At 41.7% G+C, this 20,955-nt stretch overlaps 1 protein-coding gene across 3 annotated transcripts in view; it reads left to right on the forward strand.

The window, feature by feature from the left end:
- Positions 1–20,955, forward strand: part of LOC106561439 (endoplasmic reticulum metallopeptidase 1) — a 51,794-nt gene that overhangs the window by 17,172 nt on the left and 13,667 nt on the right. For all 3 annotated transcript variants that reach the window (XM_014125407.3, XM_014125411.3, XM_014125420.3), the window contains 7 exons: positions 2,286–2,413; positions 2,613–2,718; positions 4,133–4,279; positions 8,442–8,534; positions 18,584–18,796; positions 19,153–19,276; positions 19,547–19,640. In XM_014125407.3, coding sequence (XP_013980882.1) covers positions 2,286–2,413; positions 2,613–2,718; positions 4,133–4,279; positions 8,442–8,534; positions 18,584–18,796; positions 19,153–19,276; positions 19,547–19,640 — 905 coding nt within the window. The remainder of the gene's footprint in view (positions 1–2,285; positions 2,414–2,612; positions 2,719–4,132; positions 4,280–8,441; positions 8,535–18,583; positions 18,797–19,152; positions 19,277–19,546; positions 19,641–20,955) is intronic.

A 20,955-nucleotide genomic window follows, 5' to 3' on the forward strand; every position in this document is an offset into this window, starting at 1 on the left:
AGCTCTCAGGACCTCCGACTGGGGCGACGGTTCATCTTCCAATAGGACAACGACTAAGCACACAGCGAAGACAACACAGGAGTGGCTTCGAGACAAGTCTCTGAATGTCCTTCAGTGGTCCAGCCAAAGCCCGGACTTGAACCCGATCGAACATCTCTGGAGAGAACTGAAAATAGCTGTGCAGCGACGCTCCCCATCCAACCTGACAGAGTTTGAGAGGATCTGCAGAGAAGAATAGGAGAAACTCTTCAAATACAGGTGTGCCAAGCTTGTAGCGTCATACACAAGAAGACTTGAGGCTGTAATCGCTGCCAAAGGTACATCAACAAAGTACTGAGTAAAGGGTCTGAATACTTGTGTAAATGTAATATTTTATTTTAAATACATTTGCAAGAATTTTGAAAACTTATTTTGCTTTGTCATTATGGGTATTGTGTGTAGATTGAGGGAGGAAAAATAACAATTTAATCCATTTAGAATGAAGCTGTAACGTAACAAAATGTAGAAAACGTCAAGGGGTGCGAATGCAAAGCTGTCATCAAGGCAAAGGGTTGCTACTCTGAAGAATCTCAACTATAAAACATATTTCAATTATTTAACACTTTTTTGGTTACTAAAGGATTCCATGTGTCATTTTATAGTTTTGATGTCTTCATTATTATTCTACAATGTAGAAAATAGTAAAAATAAAGAAACTCTTGAATCAGTAGGTGTGTCAACTTTTGACTGGTACTGTACACTCAGTGGCCAGTTTTAGGTACACCACCCCGTTCACAGAAATGGTTCACTCCTATAGACAGTGAGTCACGTGGCCATGGCTTGCTATATAAAGCAGGCAGACCGGCAGACCGGCATCAAGGCATTCAGTTACTGTTAGAATGGGCAAAATGAGTGACCTAAGCGACTTTGAACGTGGTATGAACATCGGTGTCAGGCGTGCCAGTTCCAAGAGCTGAGAAATGGCCTGCCTCGTGAGCTTTTCACGACCGTGTCTAGGGTTTACCGAAAAATGGTGCGACAAACAAAAAAACATTATCAGAGGCAGTCCTGTGGGCGAAAACCACTCATTGAGAGGTCGAAGGAGAATGGCAAGAATTGTGCAAGCTAACAGGTGGTCCACAAAGAGGAAAATAACGGTGCAGTACCACTGTTGAGGCATCTCGGAATGCACAAAGTTGTTGGTCCTTTTCACAGATAGGCTATTGCAGCAGACTAACACACCAGGTTCCACTCCTATCAGCTAAAAACAAGAAGAAGCAGCTCCAGTGGACCCACGATCACCAGTACTGGACAATTTGAGGAGTGGAAAAGCATTGCCTGTTCCGATGAATCCCAGTTCCTGTTGTAGAGTCAGGATTTGGCGTAAACAGCATGAGTCCATGGCCCCATCCTGCCAGGTGTCAACAGTACCGGCTGGTGGTGTAATGGTGTGGAGTATGTTTTCCTGGCACACGTTAGGTCCCTTGATTCCAAATGAGCAATGTTTCCATGCCCCGAGGAATCTGGGCTGTCCTGGAGGCAAAGAGAGGTCCGACCCAGTGCCTAATAAACTGGCCAAACTGGGTGTATATCTCATCAATAGCAAAACTTAACTGCAAAATAGACATGTTGGAATGTCTGACTGAAATCCAGGACAAATTTGCCTTTTTTGTAAATTAGCTGTTTGAATTTGTTGATTAAAATGCGGTACGTGATTTTTTTGGGTTGCGGGACAAAGGGCCTAAGTGTGGAATTCCACCCTCCTTCTGTTTTACTTGTAGTGTATTTTTAAAGTTTTTATTAGATGGGAATAGCTTTAGAAGGCAACACGGGTGAGTGGCCGGACCGGGACTCGACCTTGCATTTTCGGGGGTGATTTGTGGTCCTGAGTCTTCAGCACCAACCGCTGAACCAGAATCTGGCACGAGATGGGCATTTTACCTACAGGGCAGGCTATGCATTGGGTGCGCAGTGCTGAATAGCTTTTCTGATGAACGGTTCTAAGTGGACTTAGGCTACTGTTGCTCCCACTGTGTAGCTTGTCTGATGTTTAGGCAGTAACAGTTAGGCATTAAGTGATCACTGTTGCTCCCACTGTGTGATTAGGCATTCATCCCTCCAGGTAGGAATTTCAGCAGAGCGTTCACTGGCACAGGCGCGCACACGCAAACACACACTAATCTCGCTCGCCAATATTGACAAACACACCTGTGTGATTCTACGAGACTATATATACATGTGCGCGCAAAGCTATTCTGACAGCATTTTTTTTGTGTATGACCCCATGCCACCTGTGCGTGTGACAGGTGCAAGTGATGATGCGGTGAGCTGTGCGGTGATGTTGGAGGTGCTCCGCTCCCTGGCCAATCTCTCCACTCCATTACGACACGGGGTGGTGTTCCTCTTCAACGGAGCAGAGGAGACCTTGCTGCAGGTGAGAGAGAAACTGGGGACAGTAGTGAACACTGGTCAGGTCAACTAAGAGGAATTTCACAATCACATTTCGATTTTGTTTCAGCCAGAATCATAAATACTATTCCTCTTTTGTGCAAGGACACATTTTTGTTCTTTGTAAAATTCTATTCAATGGCGTAATATGGAATGTGAAATATTTTATACTCTATCTATGTTAGGCGAGTCATGGCTTCATCACTCAGCATCCCTGGGCCAAGCAGGTCCGAGCCTTCATCAACCTGGAGGCAGTGGGGGTGGGGGGCAAAGAGTTGGTGTTCCAGACAGGTTTGTGGACACATCTATATTAGGGCACACTGCAGCAAAATGTTTTGCAACTGCAAACAAAAAAGGGATTCAGGTGGGTCAGTTAAAATCAATGTTTATTGGTCGCATACACAGTTTAGCAGATGTTATAATGGGCACAGCGAAATGCTTATGTTAGTAGCTCCTAATAATGCAGTAAAATGTCAAACAAGTACACAAATAGGGGGCTCCCGAGTGGCGCAGCGGTCTAAAGCACTGCATCGCAGTGCTGAGGCGTCACTACAGCCTCGGGTTCAATCCCAGGCTGTGTCACAGCCGGCCGTGGCCGGGAGCCCCATGGGATGGCACACGGGAGGGTTTGGTCGCCGGGATTTCCTTGTCTCATCGTTCTCTAGCAACTCCTTGTGGCGAGCCGAGCACCTGCAAGCTGACCTCGGTCGTCAGTTGGACGATGTTTCCTCTGACACATTGGTGCAGCTGGCTTCTGGGCTAAGCGAGCAGTGTGTCAAGAAGCAGTGTGGCTTAGCAGGGTCGTGTTTCGGAGGACGCATGCCTCTTGACCTTCACCTCTCCCAAGTCCGTAGAGGAGTTACAGCGATGAGGCAAGATCGTAACTACCAATTGGATACCATGAAATTGGGGAGAAAAAGGGGGTAAAGTAAAAAAATTCATTATAAGTACATAAAAAAACTAAATCAAGAACGTCGGGACAAATTCAGTTAACCCAGTTTCAGTCAGTTTTCTTCAGTTTGTTGCCTAATGAACACGACTCAGGAACTGGGCCAATTAGAAAACATATTTATATAGGTGTCTGTGTCTCTGAATCAGCAGCTGAACAAGCCTTCTTGCCCCTCGGGACGGAATAGAGCTGTGTTGCACTATACTGCCTGGCAAAAATGCAAATGTCCCCATAAATGTCAACTTGAGGAGAGGTGTTTTAGGAAAAACAATTCACTGGCGGCAGAAAAAAAACTGGCCTGCTGTTGTACATTTGAATACCTTACCTTATATGCTGCTTGCTATTGTTTTTGTATCCTTTAAAGCAGGGGTCAGCAACAGGTGGCCTGCAGGGATTTTAGTTTTTGGTAAAATCACCAGGAATGAATCTAAACATTTGTTTCATTTAAGAAATCTGTTCCCAAGTATTCCCACTAGTAAAATAAAATGTGTGATCGTGTCTCAATGTAATCAAGATATGAAATTGTTATTTTCAAATACAATAATTTATTTTTGGACTTATTTGTGATCATTTTGCAGTGTAGAAATTATTATAATTATGTTCCAGACCCCCAACCATTTGATCCGACAAAAATCGTCCCACGGCTTAATCTAGTTGCCTACCCCTGCTTTAAAGGGTGAATTCTGTATACAAGTGATATTTTCACATCTTTTACAAGTCTGTCTTCTCTCGTCTCACCTTCATTGATACACACAGGTCCTGAGAACCCCTGGTTGATCCAGGCCTATAACCATGCAGCCAAACATCCCTTTGCTTCTGTGGTGGGACAGGAAATCTTCCAGAGCAGGTTGATCCCATCCGACACAGACTTCCGCATCTACAGGGACTTTGGAAACATTCCAGGTCGGGTAAAGCTTCAGTATCAAGCAGATTTTACTCAAAACTGTTATTTGGTCACTCTGGGACATTCACTGTCTTCTTGGTAAGCAACTCCGATGTAGATTTATATTGCCTTGTGTTATAGGTTATTGTTCTGCTGAAGGGTTAATTCCTCTCACAGTGTCTGGTGTAAAGCAGACTGAAGCAGATTTTTCTCTAGCATTTAGACTGCGTAGCTCATCACGTTTTTTTATCCTGAAAAACTCCCCAGTCTTTGCTGATGTCAAGCATACCCATACCATGTCGCAGGCACCACCATGTTTAAAAATAAGGAGGCAGTTACTCATTGATGTGTTGTGTTGGACTTGCCCCAGACATAAGGATTTGCAGTTAGGCCAAAAAGTATATTCCTTTTGTGCTTTTTTGCAGTATTACTTTAGTGCCTTGCTTATTTACAGGATGCATGTTTTTTGAATATTTTTATTCTGTATATTTGTATTCTTTTCACTCTGCCATTTAGGTCATTATTGTGGAGTTACTACAATGTTGTTAATCCATCCTCATTTTTCTCCTATCACAGCCATTAAACTCTGTAGCTGTTTTAAAATCACCAATGGCCTCATGGTGACATCCCTGAGCAGTTTCCTTACTGTCCTGCAGCTCAGTTCAGAAGGATGACTATCTTTGTGTCTGGGTGGTTAAATACATAATCCACAGCATCATTATTAACTTGACCATGCTTAAAGAGAGATTCAGTGTCTGATTTGTTATTGTTACTCATCTACCAATCACTGCTCTTCTATGAGGCTTTTGAAAAGCTCCCTGGTCTTTGTAGTTGAATCTGTGCTGGAAATGCAATACTTAACTGAGGGACTTTACAGATGTTGTATATATGGGGGACAGCGGAAGGGTAGTCATAAAAAAAATCATGTCAACCCCTTTTATTTCACACACTGAGCCCATGTAACTTATAATCAAATCAAATGTTCTTTGTCACATGCGCCGAACACAACACGTGTAGACCTTACAGTGAAATGTTTACTTACAGGCCCTTAACCAACAATGCAGTTTTAAGAAAAATAAGTGTAAGAAAATACTAAAATAAACTGAAGTAAAAAAAAAAGAAAAATAACAAATAGTTAAAGAGCAACAATAAAATAACATTAACGAGGCTATATACAGGGGGTACCGGTACAGAGTCAATGTACGGGGGCACAGGTTAGTCGAGGTATTTGAGGTAATATGTACTTGTAGGTAGAGATAAAGTGACTGCATAGATAATGTAAAAATTGGGGGGGGGGGGGGTTAATGCAAATAGTCCGGGCAGCTATTTGATTAGCTGTTCAAAAGTCTTATGGCTTGGGGTAGAAGCTGTTAAGAAGCCTTTTGGACCGAGACTTGGCACTCCAGTACCACTTTCCGTGCGGTAGCAGAGACAACAGTCTATGACTAGGGTGGCTGGAGGCTATTATGTGATTTGTTAAGCGAAGTGTTTGAGTTCTGAATTAATTTAGGCTTGCCTAATCAAAGGGGGTAAATACAACACCTATACTTCAGTTATAATTTTTTTATTTATTTGTAAACAATTGTTGAATTTTCTTTTCCCTTTGACCTTATGGAGTATTTTATGTAGATAGATGACAATGAAATGTATTTCAATCCCACTTTGTAACGCAACAAAATCTGAAAAAATCCAAGGGGGTGAATACTTACGATACCCACTAAATATTTTTTATATTTTCTCCCGATTTTATTATCGTCCGATATTTGCCTTACCGTTATATCAATATCGGATGATATTCCACCGATAACAGATATCCATAAATAGGATGAAAAAAGGGAATTTCATGCTCATCTGATCATTTGCACCCATTCTCGTGATGTCATTATTGTTGTAATGTAAGAGGTCAACATTTGAATCATATTTCTTGGACAATTGCTATTTTGAATGGCAATTTATGAGAATTATCAGTGTGGGAAAATTACACTTTAATTTCCCCGCTGTAAAACAGTATATTGGCAGAAACAGTTGAAAGTTTACATACGCCTTAGCCAAATACATTTAAACTCAGTTTTTCACAATTCCTGACATTTAATCCTAGTAAAAATTCCCTGTCTTAGGTCAGTTAGGATCACCAATTTATTTTAAGAATGTGAAATGTCAGAATAATAGTAAGGCGAATGATTGATTTATTTCAGCTTTTATTTCTTTCATCACATTCCCAGTGGGTCAGAAGTTTACATACACTCAATTAGTATTTGGTAGCATTGCCTTTAAATTGTTTAACTTGGGTCAAACGTTTCGGGTAGCCTTCCATAAGCATCCCACAATAAGTTGGTTGAATTTTACATTTTAGTCATTTAGCAGACGCTCTTATCCAGAGCAACTTACATTAGTGAATACATACATTTCATTTCATGCATTTTTATTTTTTATTTTATTTTTTATACTGGCCCCCCGTGGGAATCGAACCCACAACCCTGGCATTGCACACACCATGCTCTACCAACTGAGCCACAGGAAAAACAGGGAAGATTTTGGCCCATTCCTCCTGACAGAGCTGGTGTAACTGAGTCAGGTTTGTAGGCCTCCTTGCTCGCACACACTTTTTCAGTTCTGCCCACAAATGTTCTATGAGATTGAGGTCAGGGCTTTGTGATGGCCACTCCAATACCTTTACTTTGTTGTCCTTAAGCCATTTTGCCACAACTTTGGAAGTATGGTTGGGGTCATTGTCCATTTGGAAGACCCATTTAAAACCAAGCTTTAACTTGTTGACTGATGTCTTGAGATGTTGCTTCAATATATCCACATCATTTTCCTACCTCATGATGCCATCTATTTTGTGAAGTGCACCAGTCCCTCCTGCAACATGATGCTGCCACCCCCGTGCTTCATGGTTGGGATGGTGTTCTTCGGCTTGCAAGCTTCCCCCTTTTTCCTCCAAACATAACGATGGTCATTATGGCCAAACAGTTCTATTTTTGTTTCATCAGACCAGAGGACATTTCTCCAAAAAGTACAATCTTTGTCCCCATGTGCAGATGCAAACTGTAGTCTGGCTTTTTTATGGCGGTTTTGGAGCAGTGGCTTCTTCCTTGCTGAGCGGCCTTTCAGGTTATTTTATTTTTATTTTACCAGGCATGTCAGTTAAGAACAAATTCTTATTTTCAATTATGGCCTAGGAACTTAACTTAACTTAACTCCCTTGTTCAGGGGCAGAACGAAAGATCTTTACCTTGTCAGCTTGGGGATTCGATCTTAGTCCAACGCTCTAACCACTAGGCTACCTGCCACCCCAAATGCCGATTTATGTCGATTATAGGACTCGTTTTACTGTCGATATAGATACTTTTGTACCGGTTTCCTCTAGCATGTTCACAAGGTCCTTTGCTGTTGTTCTGGGATTGATTTGCACTTTTCACACCAAAGTGCGTTCATCTCTAGGAGACAGAACGCGTCTCCTTCCTGAGCGGTATGATGGCTGTGTGGTCCCATGGTGTTTCTACTTGCGTACTATTGCTTGTACATATGAACGTGGTACCTTCAGGGGTTTGGAAATGGCTCCCAAGGATGAACCAGACTTGTGGAGGTCTACAATTTATTTTCTCTACAATCTTTTTCTCTGAGGTCTTGGCTGATTTCTTTTGTTTTTCCCATGATGTCAAGCAAAGAGCCACTGATTTTGAAGATAGGCCTTGAAATACATCCACAGGTATACCTCCAATTGACTCAAATTATGTCAATTAGCCTATCAGAAGCTTCTAAAGCCATGACATCATTTTCTGGAATTTTCCAAGCTGTTTAAAGGCGCAGTCAACTTAGTGTATGTAAACTTCTGACCCACTGTAATTGTGATACAGTGAATAAGTGAAATAATCTGTCTGTAAAAAATTGTTGGAAAATTTACTTGTGTCATGCACAAAGTAGATGTGCTAACCGACTTTCCAAAACTATAGTTTGTTAACAAGAAATTTGTGGAGTGGTTGAAAAACGAGTTTTAATGACTCCAACCTAAGTGTATGTAAACTTCCGACTTCAACTGTATATCGGTAAGTTGTCCCTCACAAAATTGGTATCGGACCCCAAAAAACTATATCGGTCGGCCTCTAATTAGTAAATTCCATCCCCTATACTCTCCCTGGAGTCTTTCCTCCAATGTGACTCATGTTCCTCTGTCTGTAGGCATTGATTTAGCCTTCATTGAGAACGGCTTCATCTACCACACCAAGTACGACACACCCGACAGGATACTGACAGACTCCATCCAGAGGGCAGGTGAGTACTTTGGGCCATATAGCGGTGCTTCTCAGATAAGAACAAAGATTGTGTGGGTGGAGGGCAGTTTCTCCGTCATCAATCTGAAGCTGCAGGGAGTCGAAGAAGACTGGTACCGTGGTGTTTGGATGGCTCAGCTGCATGGCTGGCTCAGCTTAGCTCCACTTTGGTGGGGTTTAAGCGAGGGATAGTGGGCTACGCCTGTTTACAAGTGCTTAGTTTGAGACAGAACAGGATCCTGCACCTCTCAGATTTGACTGTTTGTTTCAGCACCTATTTACCCGGATCCGGTACCTCTTGCCGGATGATTTTATTGTTTCACTGTTCTCACTGTAAACATTCTAATAAAAGCGATGAGTGTTAAATCTTGTTCCCTCCTCGTTATTTTTCTGTGTAGATTGACGTTATTTCCCCCCAGAAAGACCATTTTAAATCATCCTTCTGTGTAATCATTCTATCCTGAAACACACTGATTCCAGTCTTGCTCTCTTATTTCTACATAGAGGTTATGGGGAGGGCCAGTGGGGTAAGTAACTGATCTTAACACAGGTCTTGGTTATGGTGGTCAACTAGTGAAGAGGTCCCTATGTGATCACGTCACGTAGCCTAGGCTAGTCGTCTCCCTACTGAATTTGAAATGTGGGAAAGTCAAATAAGGAATGGATAAGAAAAGGTAATTGAGTTTGATGACAAATGTACAGTAACATCCTCTGCCTCTGACAAAAAAAACAAAGAGCCCTCAGAAAAAAAGTTTTTGAACATGCCCGAATCAAGGTGTATTTGGTGGCAGCAAGCAATGTAGATGAGGCTGAAGAGGCCACCCAGGTTATAGTTAACACTCAAAATGAAAAAGTAGACACTACAGCCAGTCTTCAGAACAGCTTTAGAAGAAGACTAAACGTCACTGCCACAAGCCCGTTCATGGCTTTGAGACAGAAATTGACTGTCTGGCGTTAAATGGATTTGACATGGGGAGTGTTGTTGTGGTCAGGTTTTGAAAACTAAGGTAGGAAAAATGTGTTTTCCTTTACAAACTGTACTGTGAAGTTATTCTGAATATTTGGTTCATATGATCACATAGGCAGGAGGCCTACAGTGCCTTCGGAATGTATTTGGACCCCTTGACTTTTCCACATTTAGTTAGGTTACAGCCTTATTCTAAAATTGATTTGAATCGTGTTTTCACCCACATCAATCTACACACAATACCACATAATGACAAAGCAAAAACTTGTCTTTAGAAAAAAATATAAAGTGATAACCAGGGGCGAAAATCTGATATCAACTTTGGAGGGGACAATTACATTACATTTTCTCAAGAACAATTCCTGAGGGGGACACCAAAAGTAGTGCTGTAACACATAGCCTACGTTTAATATGGTAACTGTATATTGAGGAACCAAAGAAATAAGGTGTTTGCCGTACTCCTAACTACCGGTACCCAAAACTACACAACTAATCACAACAGCAATACCATTGCCTTTAACAAATCTTAGTTCAGTCACCAGTTTAAGTTGAGAGTGGGGGTATCCATGGCATTTTCCAATTATGTTCCTATTTTACAAGTAAAAAAAATGGAGAACCTTTCATAATGTTGCCAAACAAAGACTCAACAAACTTACCTGAGACTCCCTGTCTCTGCCAGTCTGTCCCTGCATATCTGTCCCCAACTCTGCTGTCTGTGTGCCATCTGTTGCCTGCTCTGCCTAATGACATCATTGTGAAACATTTCCATTAGAATTTCATTTCTTTCTTATGAACATTTTATCAACTAGTCTTTGAGATATTAGGCTACTAGGGTTCTTACTTTGCGTTTTGGTGTACTGAAAAATACTCTGATGTCCGTCTTTTTTCTGCCATTTTTCTGCCATTTTTCTACCTGGTTGGCTACACACACACAGTATGTAGGTTATTTACAGTAGGAGATGGGCTTCTATCATCTTTTCTTCTATCATTCTATATGGGCTTCGATCTAAAAGGTAGCTAGCAAATGTGAAACGGATTGCAGTGACAAGAGTTGACAGCTGTATGAGTTCCCCATTTACACAACATATGCTGCAACCTTTTGTAATTTTAATTGTTTGTTTCATATTGGCTGGCTTCTAACAATAGCTGAATTTGCAAAGCTAGCGAGCACCAATTCAGTGGTGTTTGCTATAATCTTTGCTACCCGGGTTAAATAAAGGTGAAATAAAATATATAAATAAAAGTTCCCTTGCGACAATTTAGCTTTTGCAACGAGACCATTAAATATATTTAAAACAATGGTAGAAGAGAGTGTAGTTCTGTTCAGTTTATCGCTAACCTTATCACAGGGACTTTGAAGCACTAACTTACATGCATGCTGATCTTGGAATAAATTGACGATAGCAAAGATTCCATCTTTGACGACGCCACATAAATGGAATAGGTACTAGCTAGCTTATTAGTTAATATTTGCGCGCTAGCTCTGCATATTCAGCTAGTGTGTGTGCGCGATTGACTGGATTAACCTCACGTCAGTTACGTGCATTGAGTGCCTTTCAGACAGTAGATACGACCTCTACGTTACCTCGCAAGCTAAGGAACTGGCAGTGGATCAAACCATTGTGAGGCAAAGGGTGGGGGTGTCGCAATCTTTTGAAACTTAAAAACGAGCTATTAAGTGTCTATAATCAGCACATGACATTCCTGGATTACCCATTGTACTAATAAAAGTCCGATTTAATCAACAAATAAGATTTAAAAAAAGGTTAAGGGTACCTGGCTGTGCTGGCAAAATCACTACATATCACACCGAGCCAAGCGGGGATAGGCTGCCCGTTGTCACAGTTCCAAGACCAGTCAGAGACATCTAGCTAACCCTACGCCAATGACGCCGGTGAATCTCAAAACTGAACTTGGATCCACGTTAAGTAGCAATGATATCCTTTGCCACCATTGTTTTACGAAACGACAGATCGCTCGAACCATTCTTGACTATTCAACAAAACAAGAAATTATTCAAGTTTCTTTCCCGAAAATGTCTTAGTTACATGATTGTATAACTAGCAAAGAAGTTTTAAAGTTGAGGGTGCAGTATTTATGAAGTTTGGCAATGAGGACGAAAGCTAGCATAGTTCAGCTAGCCAGCTAATTTAGCCAGGGAAAACCGGGGAAAACATGCTGGGCTCACATGCGCAATAGGCTAATTCAGGACACAGATTGCAGATTTTATGCCCTGATATCAGGAGTTGGTAGCTAACAGTTTAATAAAACAATTCAGAGACCAAAACGAATACATCAGATGACAAATATTTAAGGAGAGAGAATTGGAGTCGTTATGCTGCGAAGCAGGGTGGCTGTCTGAAAGGAGCCTCCTGATAAAACCCTCCCAATTTCCTCAAAGTTCGATAGAATAGTCAATTTAGTATAATTGTTGAGGGGAAAGTTACTTTTATTTGTTTTATCGTCTGCGGTTTTTTTAAATTCAGCTTCAACACATACACGTAGCACGATCACTAGCGCAGTGGCTAACAAGGATAGCTCTGTTAGCACTTCAGCAAGCATGACGTTGAAAGGGCAGAACATAGAACCCAGCTCGTTGTCGGCCTTGCAATTATCCCTACAGAAGGCCATGGAAGAAATGGGTGTAGTCGGCACTGTTCTTGAATCGGATGTTTCTCAGGTCAAGCAATCTCAGATGGATATGCAAGAAGATGTATCGGTCATATTACAGAGGCTAGATGAGGCAGTTATTCAGGTATCAATGCGGGAGGATGATAATGACCGACTGATCAAGAAAGCTGAGAAGAACGCCAAACTTTATGAGGATCTCCACAGAACCGTGCAGGATGCAGCTAACCGAGACAGGCACCTCATTTTAAGACTTTTAGTAGTCAAGTAGGGTCTGGAGGATGGCAAGCTGAGGAATGCGTGAGACAAATTATCTTGAAGGCTCTGGGGGTGGATTTGGTAGAATCTGAGCTTCAACGAGTCCACGGTTCCCTTGCACCAATACCACACGAGAATCAGCCGCCCAGACTGATCATCATCCGCTTTCTCAGGGGTCTGGAGATAAAGAGTGCTGGCCTCTGCGAAGGGAATGTATCGGGAGAAGAGAGAGGTGGCTTGGAAGGACTGCAAGCTATCATAGTTTCCCGATATGACCAAGGAACCGCGGATAAAAGGAGGCTGCATGAGTTGGATGTACATTTCACACTCTCCCCGGTTACAAGCGGTCTCTAGCAGACCAAGTGGAGGAGGGCTTTTTTCTTCAAGTAGAAAAACAAAGGGAGAGGGGTGGGTTGGTTGTTATTGTTTTGTGTTGTGTGGGGTGGTTGTTACTGTTTTTTGTGTTGTGTGGTTAGGTTCATGGCTCAAGCAAGTGTTTTTAGCGCAACCAATGTTGAGGTTGTAATAATATATGACAGCACCAAAAATGACTGATTTTCAATATAATTCTAACACCCAATATGAAAGGTTTGATAAATGTCTAAAACATATACAAAGACCATTTTATGGAATATCAACGGTTCACAGAATCCTATTAAGAGGAAGAAATGTGTATGTTATCTCAAATCCCAACAAGTGGATATAGCTTTTATTCAATAAACTAAATTGGTTGATTCAGAGGCTGCTAAATTGAAAAGGGATTGGGTTTGGCAGGTATTTCATATCTTATTTTCAAGCAAAAACATGGTGTTGCAATTTTGGTACAACATACATTGAATTTTGTCATGTTAAAGCAACATCAGGATGAGGAAAAAAGAATGATTTGTGTTGAGGCTCTGGTAAATGGTAATAAGGTTAAGTGTAATATTTATGCACCAAACAAGGAGGATCCTGGGTTTTTTCATGAGGTTAAGGTTATGAGAGAAATCATTGGTGGAAATACAGTGGTGGCGGGAGACTATAACCAGGTTCAAGATGGTATCTTTGATAAAGCTACTTATTCTAAAGCTGTACCAAGGGACAGAGCAGCGATACACCAACCTCTTAAGGATCTGACCCTTTTTTTTTCTTCAATTTTCGCCTAATATGACATACCCAAATCAAAAAAAAAAAAGACAGCAGGGGTTCAAACTGTAGAACCCATTTCCTACATTTGAATATAAAAATAGATTTTACCTATGCTACATTTTATCTCTGGGACCCTCAGGATGACCAATCAGAGCAAGATTACTGAATGTAAGTACATTTATTTACCTTCAGAGGTGAATGTCAAACCAGTTGCGTGATAAGTAATTTTTTTTGTGCACTCTCCTCAAACAATAGCATGGTATTTTTTCACTGTAATAGCTGGTGTAAATTGTGGCACACTATATGGCACAACTCAAATCAAATTTAATTGGTTACATACACATTTAGCAGATGTTATTGCGGGTGTAGCGAAATGCTTGTGTTTCTAGCTCCAACAGTGCAGTAATATCTAACAAGCAATATCTAACAATTTCACAACAATACACACAATCTAAAGTAAAGGAATGGAATTAAGAATATATCAATATTTGGTCGAGCAATGTCGGAGTGGCATAGACTAAAATACAGTATAATAGAATACAGTATATATGAGATGAGTCATGCAAAATATGTAAATATTATTAAAGTGACTAGTGTTCCATTATTAAAGTGGCCAGTGATTTCAAGTCTATGTATATAGGGCAGCAGCTAGTGATGGCTATTTAACAGTCTGATGGCCTTGAGATAGAAGCTGTTTTTCAGTCTCTCTGTCCCAGCTTTGATGCACCTGTACTGACCTCGCCTTCTGGATGATTGCGGGGTGAACAGGCAATGGCTTGGGTGGTTGTTGTCCTTGATGAACTTTTTGGCCTTCCTGTGACATCGGGTGCTGTAGGTGACCTGGAGGGCAGGTAGTTTGCCCCCGGTGATGCGTTGGGCAGACCACACCACCCTCTGGAGAGTCCTGTGGTTGCGGGCGGGGCAGTTGCCGTACCAGGCAGTGATACATCCGTACAGGATGCTCTCAATTGGGCCTATGTAAAAGTTTTAGGTGCCAACCCAAATTTCTTCAGCCTCCTGAAGTTGAAGAGGCGCTGTTGCGCCTTCTTTGCACCTTCTTCACCACACTGTCTGCGTGGGTGTACCATTTCAGCTAGTCAGTGACGTGTACGCCAAGGAACTTGAATCTTTCCACCTTCTCCACTGCGGTTCCGGCGATGTGGATTGGGGGGTGCTCCCTCTGCTGTTTCCTGATGTCCATGATCAGCTCCTTTGTTTTTGCAAGGGTTAACACGCTTAAATGTCTTACTCACGTCGGCTACGGAGAAGGAGAGGCCACAGTCCTTGGTAGCTGGCTGCATCGGTGGCACTGTGTTATCCTCAAAGCGGGCGAAAAAGGTGTTTAGCTTATCCGAAAGAAAGACGTTGGTGTCCGCGACGTGGCTCATTTTCCTTTTGTTGTTCGTGATTGTCTGTAGACCCTGTCACATACGTCTCGTGTCTGAGCCGTTGAATTGTGACTCCACTTTGTCTCTGTACTGATGTTTTGCCTGTTTGATTGTCATACGTTGGAAATAACTACACTGTTTGTATTCAGCCATATTCCCAGTAACCTTGCCATGGTTAAATGCGGTTGTTTGTGCTTTCAGTTTTGCACGAATGATGCAATCTAGGTTTTAATAGTCACAGTGGGTACAATATCTCCTATGCATTTCCTGATAAACTCAGTCACCGTATCGATGTTATTCTAAGAGGCTACCCGGAACATATCACATTTTATTAGTCACATGCTCCGAATACAACAGGTGTAGACCTTACAGTGAAATGCTTACTTACGAGCCCCTAACCAACAGTGCAGTTTCAAAAAATACGAATAAGAATAAGAGATAAAAGTAACAAGTAATTAAAGAGGAGCAGTAAAAAATAACAATATATACAGGGGGGTGCCAGTACAGAGTCAATGTGCGGGTGTGGGGGCACCGGTTAGTTGAGGTAGTAGGTAGAGTTAAAGTGGCTATGCATAGATAACAGCAGAGAGTGGCGGGGGGGTGGAGAGCGGGGGGGGGAAATGTGAATAGTCTGGGTAGCCATTTGATTAAATGTTCAGGAGTCTTATGGCTTGGGGATAGAAGCTGTTTAGAAGCCTTATGGACCTAAACTTGGCGCTCTGGTGCCGCTTGACATGTGGTAGCAGAGAGAACAGTCTATGACTAGGGTGGCTGGAGTCTTCAACAATTTTCAGGGCCTTCCTCTGACACCGCCTGGTATAGAGGTCCTGGATGGCAGGAAACTTGGCCCCAGTGATGTACTGGGCCGTTCGCACTACCCTCTGTAGTGCCTTGCGGTCGGAGGCCGAGCAGTTGCCATACCAGGCAGTGATGCAACCAGTCAGGATGCTCTCGATGGTGCAGCTGTAGAACCTTTTGAGGATCTGAGGACCCATGCCAAATCTTTTCAGTCTCCTGAGGGGGAATAGGTTTTGTATCCCAGTCCGCCTGATCAAAATAATGTTGAAGCATGGATTTCGATTGGTCAGATCAGCATTGAATAGTCTGTAGCACGGGTACTTCCTGTTTGAGTTTCTGCCTATAGGAAGGGAGAAGCAAAATGGAGTCGTGATCAGATTTGCCGAAGAGAGGGCGGGGGAGGGCCTTGTAGGCATTTCAAAAAGTTGAGTAGCAGTGGTCCAATGTTTTGTCAGAGCAAGTGCTACAGTCAATGTGTTGGTAGAACTTCGGAAGCGTTTTCCTCAGATTAGCTTTGTTAAAATCCCCGGCTACAATAAATGCGGCCTCAGGATATGTGGTTTGCAGTTTGCATATAGTACAGTATAGTTCTTTGAGAGCCATGTTTCCGTGAAACAGAGTATGTTACAATCACTGATGTCTCTCTGGAAGGAGCTCCTCGCCCTGAGCTCGCCCTGAGCTCGTTAACTCGTGGATTTGCATAGGAAAACATACATTTATCTGGGAGGTAGGGCTTAGACAAGGCCTGCGTGCACTAGGGGATCTACAGTTGAAGTCGGAAGTTTACATACACCTTAGCCAAATATATTTAAACTCAGTTTTTCACAATTCCTGACAATTAATCCTAGTAAAAATTCCCTGTCTTAGGTCAGTTAGGATCACCAATTTATCTTAAGAATGTGAAATGTGAGAATAATAGTAGAGAAAATGGTTTATTTCAGCTTTTATTTCTTTCATCACATTCCCAGTGGCCAGAAGTTTACATACATACACTCAATTAGTATTTGGTAGCATTGCCTTTAAACAGTTTTAACTTGGGTCAAATGTTTCGGGTAGCCTTCCACAAGCTTCCCACAATAAGTTGGGTGTATTTTGGCCCATTACTCCTGACAGCTGCTCGCACACGCTTTTTAAGTTCTGCCCACAAATTTCCTATGGGATTGAGGTCAGGGCTTTGTGATGTCCACTCCAATACCTTGACTTTGTTGTCCTTAAGCCATTTTGCCACAACTTTGGAAGTATGCTTGGGGTCATTGTCCATTTGGAAGACCCATTTGCGACCAAGCTTTAACTTGCTGAGTGATGTCTTGAGATGTTGCTTCAATAAATCCACATAATCTTCCTCCCTCATGATGCCATCTATTTTGTGAAGTGCACCAGTCCCTCCTGCAGCAAAGCACCCCCACAACATGATGCTGCCACCCCGTGCTTCACGGCTGGGATGGTGGTCTTTGGCTTGCAAGCCTCCCCCTTTTTCCTCCAAACATAATGATGGTCATTATGGCCAAATAGTTCTATTTTTGTTTCATCAGACCAGAGGACATTTCTTCAAAAAGTACGATCTTTGTCCCCATGGGCAGTTGCAAACCGTAGTCTGGCTTTTTTATGGCGGTTTTGGAGCAGTGGCTTCTTCCTTGCTGAGCGGCCTTTCAGGTTATGTCGATATAGGACTCGTTTTACTGTGGATATAGATACTTTTGTACCTGTTTCCTCCAGCATCTTCACAAGGTCCTTTGCTGTTGTTCTGGGATTGAATTGCACTTTTTGCACCAAAGTACGTTCATCTCTAGGAGACAGAACGCGTCTCCTTCCTGAGCGGTATGCTGGCTGTGTGGTCCCATGGTTTTTATACTTGTGTACAATTGTTTGTGCAGATGAACATGGTACCTTCAGGCCTTTGGAAATTGCTCCCAAGGATGAACCAGACTTGTGGAGGTCTACAATTTTTTTTCTGAGGTCTTGGCAGATTTCTTTTGCTTTTCCCATGATGTCAAGCAAAGAGGCACTGAGTTTGAAGGTAGGCCTTGGAATACATCCATAGTACACCTCAAATTGACTCAATTGATGTCAATTAGCCTATCAGAAGCTTCTAAAGCCATGACATCATTTTCTGGAAATTTCCAAGCTGTTTAAAGGCACAGTCAACTTAGTGTATGTTAACTTCTGACCCACTGGAATTGTAATACAGTGAATTATAAGTGAAATAATCTGTCTGTAAACAATTGTTGGAAAAATGACTTGTGTCATGCATAAAGTAGTTGTCCTAACCGACTTGCCAAAACTATAGTTTGTTAACAAGAAATTTGTGGAGTGGTTGAAAAACAAGTTTTAATGACTCCAACCTAAGTGTATGTAATGTAATTTGCCAGATAAGATTTCTGGAAATATTTACAACTAAGGAGCTGCATGGGGTCTCTTGTGAGTATTAACCTCCAGAGAATTTAAAACTTGTTAGAATAATATTTCATTTTACCAGGAATATCACACTCCGCTTCAGTGTTTTATAATGGTCTCGTGTGCACAATATGGAAATGGAGAATTTAAGGTTGATTTGGCAGGGTGTACTTAATTGTGACATTGAGGAGGATGTATGGAAAAACTATTGTACCATGGATACAATTAGGAAATGTACACATTATAAGATTGTTCATTGTTACTATTGGACCCCAGTAAAATTACATAAAATGGGTTTATTGCAAAATATGTTATGCTGGAAAGGAGGTTCGTAAGGGAATGGGCAGTGGGAGGGGGCAGTATAATCCAGATGGGATTTGAACAGACAAAACCCTCTGATCCATTGTTCATTTATTAAACTGCTTATCCAAATTTCCCTTACACAAATAAATCAAATGTATTAGATATATTACCTCATCGTATCCCTAGGTGACAACATCCTGGCAGTACTGAAGCACCTGGTCATGTCTAAGGAGCTGGCGGACTCGTCCGAGTATGCCCATGGCAACATGGTGTTCTTTGACCTGCTTGGCATGGTGGTGGTGGCATACCCGGAGCATGTTGGCACCATCATCAACTACATGACTGCCTTAGCAACCTTCCTCTACCTGTTTAAGAAGTGCTTCCATCCCAGCAACATGGGTAAGTGGTATCAAGAGCATATTTTGATATTTATTAATTCATTTGTTTGTGTTTTTATTAAATGGATAGGACCCGTGGAAGGGAAAGGTTGGAGGAGTGCGAGTCAGAAGGGCAGTGGTTCTGATTCGAGCCCACGCCGACGTGTTCCAGATTCAGCGGCACTGAGCACATGACACTCTGCCCTCTAATGGGTGTTGTATGTTTGAAGGATGTTAATGTGGTCTAAGTGTCAGTGCAGAGCAGGGTCTTTTCTAGTGCGGAATAGCCAACTCCTATGGTCGTTCCATTTACAGGCTAGATCTTTTCTTCTGAAGTAGGTTAAAGCTGATGTCTGTATATCCCTGTCTCTCTACCAGGAGGCCGTTACGTGAATGAGTTGGCATGTGCCACGGTGGCGGTCATCCTCAGCTGGTCGGTCACTCTGCTGACCGTGGTCTTTATAGCCTTTGTGGTGTCACTGATGGGACGATCCATGTTCTGGTAGTACCACTTGAAACACACATTTTCTTCAGGAAATGTACCTTTTCCAGTTTATTCTGTTTTTATTTAAAAACATTGAGATATAATATTGAGTATAACAAGAAAAGATATATGGAAGTAGACTCAATATTTGTTCTGTATGTATATATTGGCTCGTCCCCACCACCCACTTCGGAGGACAATTCTATAATTTTTTTTATATTGTCATTACATAATAGAAGTCAAGTCAATTTTGCATAAATATTGTATTTTCCATTGTCCTCTCTTTAGGTACAACAACTTCTACACCTGCATGTTTATGTACGGTTCTGCTGCCACTGGGATGATGGTCCTCTTCCACACACTTTCCAAGAACCTCTATGGGGTGAGGGTGTGTGTGTGTGTGTGTGTGTGTGTGTGTGTGTGTGTGTGTGTGTGTGTGTGTGTGTGTGTGTGTGCGTGTGTGTGTGCGCACAAGAGGTCAAGAACCTCTTGTACGGGGTGAGCAGAGCATTCTGTCTACCTGTACATTCACAGTGGCTTAAAGTTGAAACCACAGTAAGCTTTCCTCCCACTGGGCATAAACTGGTTTAATCAACGTTGTTCCAAAGTAATTTTCTCCGTGTTGTGACCTGGAATCTACATGGATTTGAAACAAGTCATCAATGTAAACTGTTGTTTTGAGGGTGAAATTTCAACCTCGGGATTATGTCATCATGATAGGCAAACTTTATATAAAATATGTTGAATTTCTACCATTAAAACGTCAGATCGTCAAGGATATTTTTTAAACAATAGGCTAGGCAGAACCTCCTACTGGAGAATTGATCTATCCCTTTGGTCTCCCATTCAGAGTTTTAACCAAGCCCAGCTATGATGCTGTTCACTGACCATTACCAATGTGCTATTGTGGGAATGATTGTGTGAGATCCACTTAAAAAATAAATAGATTCACTGTTGCTATCGAAGTCATTCCAAAGAGTAGGTTTAACAGAGCAAATGAAATGGAACGATACTTTATAAATCATATATCTTCAATTGTACTACTTAGGCCTGTATAGCATTTTCAAAATCGTCTACAGCTATTGTTTCAATTCAACCCAGAATTCAACAAAAAATTGACAGTACAATAGGCCTAGGGTTTCAAGCTCTGGTTGATTTTCAAATGTAGTGATATTGAATTGTTTGTCAACGCAACCAAATATCAACATTTGAAGGAGATGTATCTTCTGCTTGGATAGTTCCATCTGTGCCACTTACTTATTCTGGCTTTAATGTCTACAAAATGAATAATTGCTCTGTTGGATTCACCTATCCATCTCATCCAAAGAACAGGACTCAATCAAATCAAACTTTATATTTGATTTAAAGTTTGATTTGACTTACACCTTTTCTTTAACTCTGATTTGAGCACATCCATGGCCACATTTTGAGGTTCCTATAACTAGAAATGTGTTCTTATGTAATCATGGAAAGCGCGCATGTTCAATATAGCATGCATAGGTTGTCGCAGGTCTGTGGAGATCTTCACAGTTGCTGTAATTTGTGCAGAAGCTCGAACAACATTGATCACTTGCACCTTGTACTTTTAATGTAATCTCATCTGCAAATCCAGGTCATTTGGTTCTGCTATTAGATGAAGCACAGTGATAATACATTAGTCTGTTGTATAAATAAACAAAATATCTGTCATTGTATTC

The sequence above is a fragment of the Salmo salar genome, chromosome 01, assembly GCF_965601325.2.
Source record: "Salmo salar chromosome 01, fSalSal1, whole genome shotgun sequence".
NCBI classification, from domain to species: Eukaryota; Metazoa; Chordata; class Actinopteri; order Salmoniformes; family Salmonidae; genus Salmo; species Salmo salar.